The following is a 2,990-nucleotide window of genomic DNA, read 5'->3' as shown; positions in this document are numbered from 1 at the left end:
ACAGGGGCAGAGAAGACAGGGGCAGAGAAGACAGGGGCAGAGAAGACAGGGGCAGAGAAGACAGGGGCAGAGAAGACAGGGGCAAAACATATTCCTTTCATCTTCTGCCTGAATCACTGGTCACTTTAATAATGGAACACTGGTCACTTTAATAATGGAACACTGGTCACTTTAATAATGGAACACTGGTCACTTTAATAATGGAACACTGGTCACTTTAATAATGGAACACTGGTCACTTTAATAATGGAACACTGGTAGCTTTAATAATGGAACACTGGTCACTTTAATAATGGAACACTGGTCACTTTAATAATGGAACACTAGTCACTTTAATAATGGAACACTGGTCACTTTAATAATGGAACACTGGTCACTTTAATAATGGAACACTGGTCACTTTCCTTACTGTATTATGGTCCTTACTGTATTATGGTCCTTACTGTATTATGGTCCTTACTGTATTATGGTCCTTACTGTATTATGGTCCTTACTGTATTATGGTCCTCACTCTACTTTGGTCATTACTGTAGTTTGGTCCTTACTGTAAATTCCCTGTGCAAGTTTCTGTGTCTGTCTCATTCCAAATTGAATGCATCTCATCGTCCCACTTCTCAGCTGCCATTTCTGGGAGACACCTCTCCCACCTCTCCTCTGCCTCATTCCAACACACCTGCCCTGTGCTGTGACCTCACCCACGTCCTCTCCAGCTCCAGATCAGGGCGTTTGCCCTTCCAGAGGAAGAGTCTGAACAGCGCCTGACGTACCTCCCAATTGCGAATGCCAAAGATAAGTGGGTTGATGCAGGGAGGCACCATGATGAGGATCAGGAGGGAGATGTGCAGAGTTCCAGCGGACAGCGAGGTCCCAGCCCCGGAGAGGGCGGTCATCATGGCCCCTGTGCCCTCCAGCTCCCACAGAGCATCCGAGGTGATCTTGAGGAATATAGGGAGTAGCTGCAGGAACAACATCCCACAGTAGAAAAGCACAGTGTTGCGCGCCCGAGTGTTCACCGTGTTGAAGGGCACCACAGCGTTGCGGGCGTCCTGGTACATCCGTACATAGGCAAAGCAGTAGCTGAGGAGGCAGAGCAGGGTGAAGATGAAGCCCACCAGCTTGCGGGTGATAGCCGCTGCCCTGGGGAAACCCATGTGGCGTTCCACTGTGTCAGGCTCACATATGAGTCCAGAGGTTGCTGTGCCGTACTCCCCTTCCCCCTGGTGTAGCAGGGTGAAGTTAACGCAGCCAACGCTGATGGACAAGACCCAGGTGAGGCCGACGGTGAGGCGCAGGCGCAGAGGGGTGAGGATGGACAGGTAGTGGATGGCATGGCACACATACAGGTATCGCTCAATGGCCATGCAGGTGATGGTGATGAGGGTGCTGAAGATGCAGACGCTGCCGGTGAAATACTGGAGGAGGCACAAGGTGTTAAAGTTCATTGTGCTTCTCTGCAGTAAGCACTGGGTCACAAAGGGGCCCACATTGATGGTTTGCACCATGTCACTCAGAATCAAGTTCTTCAGCAGGGTGTAGCGTGGCTCCCAAGATAGGTCCTCCGAGCGTCCCAGTCCCAACCAAGTGAATCCGTTCACAGCCAAAGACAGGATTGTGAGCATCAAGAACACAAAAACCAGCACATTCACGACTGCATCAAATGGCATTATGAACAAAAAGAGGCAGCCTCCTAGGTCCAAGTTGTCATCTTCCGTTCCGTTCTCAAAAGTATAAGCAACGCATGGACCCGTGGGGTTGAACACCTGAGTGGAATTCATGATGAACTTATGAGCCATGGTCGAGTCGGCGCATGGCTTTTCTCTCTCTCTCTCTCTCTCTCTCTCTCTCTCTCTCTCTCTCTCTCTCTCTCTCTCTCTCACTCTCTCTCTCTCTCTCTCTCTCTCTCTCTCTCTCTCTCTCTCACTCTCTCACTCTCTCTCACTCTAGAAGGCTGCTGAGACTGTGTCCACCTGTTGAATCAGGGGTTGCAGACTTACACGTTATCTGTTGCTAAATTTTCTTCCAGTCACCATATGTTTAAATGTATATTTTATTTACACTTTATTTTGGTTATTCATTGATATTTGTTAGTATGATAATAAATAATGACAGTAAAAATAGCCAAATAGTCATCATCACCTTCACCTTCATCCTCATCACCTTCATCATCCTTGTAATTGACATTGTCGACTAGTTTTCTATATAAAAAAATATATATTTAAAGTAATTGTGTAAAATAGTTTTCCTTCCAATAAATGGTAATGAAGTAAGTTAAAAAGCTGCTTTTCTGTGTTGGAATGGTCGTCATAGTGAGGAGACCAAGGCGCAGTGTGGTAAGCGAACATAACTCTTTAATAAAAGAGAGAACACTGACCAGAACTAAACAAAACTTACCGTGAAGCAATATGGCAAGTAAACATAGAATCACAACCCACAAAATAACCAAGGAATATGGCTACCTAAATATGGTTCCCAATCAGAGACAACGATAAACAGCTGCCTCTGATTGAGAACCAATCTAGGCAACTACAGACATATAAACACCTAGATTGAAAAAAAAACCTATATATGCCATTTAGCAGACGCTTTTATCCAAAGCAACTTACAGTCATGTGTGCATACATTCTACGTATGGGTGGTCCCGGGAATTGAACCCACTACCCTGGTGTTACAAGCGCCATGCTCTACCAACTGAGCTACAGAAGGACCCTCCAGTCTACAGCCATTGTAAAGACTGTGATCCAGTATACAGCCATTGTAAAGACTGTGATCCAGTATACAGCCATTGTAAAGACTGTGATCCAGTCTACAGCCATTGTGAAGACTGTGATCCAGTCTACAACCATTGTGAAGACTGTGATCCAGTCTACAGCCATTGTGAAGACTGTGATCCAGTCTACAGCCATTGTAAAGACTGGGATCCAGTCTACAGCCATTGTAAAGACTGGGATCCAGTCTACAGCCATTGTAAAGACTGTGATCTAGTCTACAGC

General features: G+C 46.1%; 1 protein-coding gene across 1 annotated transcript; it reads right to left on the bottom strand.

The window, feature by feature from the left end:
• Window positions 1-659: 659 nt before the first annotated feature.
• Window positions 660-1,793, bottom strand: LOC124023337 (olfactory receptor 14I1-like). Its single transcript, XM_046337852.1, has one exon. The coding sequence runs from the start codon at window positions 1,791-1,793 to the stop codon at window positions 660-662; it is 1,134 nt and encodes a 377-aa protein (XP_046193808.1).
• Window positions 1,794-2,990: the final 1,197 nt, after the last annotated feature.

The sequence above is a fragment of the Oncorhynchus gorbuscha genome, unplaced genomic scaffold, assembly GCF_021184085.1.
Source record: "Oncorhynchus gorbuscha isolate QuinsamMale2020 ecotype Even-year unplaced genomic scaffold, OgorEven_v1.0 Un_scaffold_1597, whole genome shotgun sequence".
Taxonomy (NCBI): Eukaryota; Metazoa; Chordata; class Actinopteri; order Salmoniformes; family Salmonidae; genus Oncorhynchus; species Oncorhynchus gorbuscha.
Note: the sequence above shows the minus strand (reverse complement) of the source record. Positions and strands in the feature narration are given on the sequence as shown.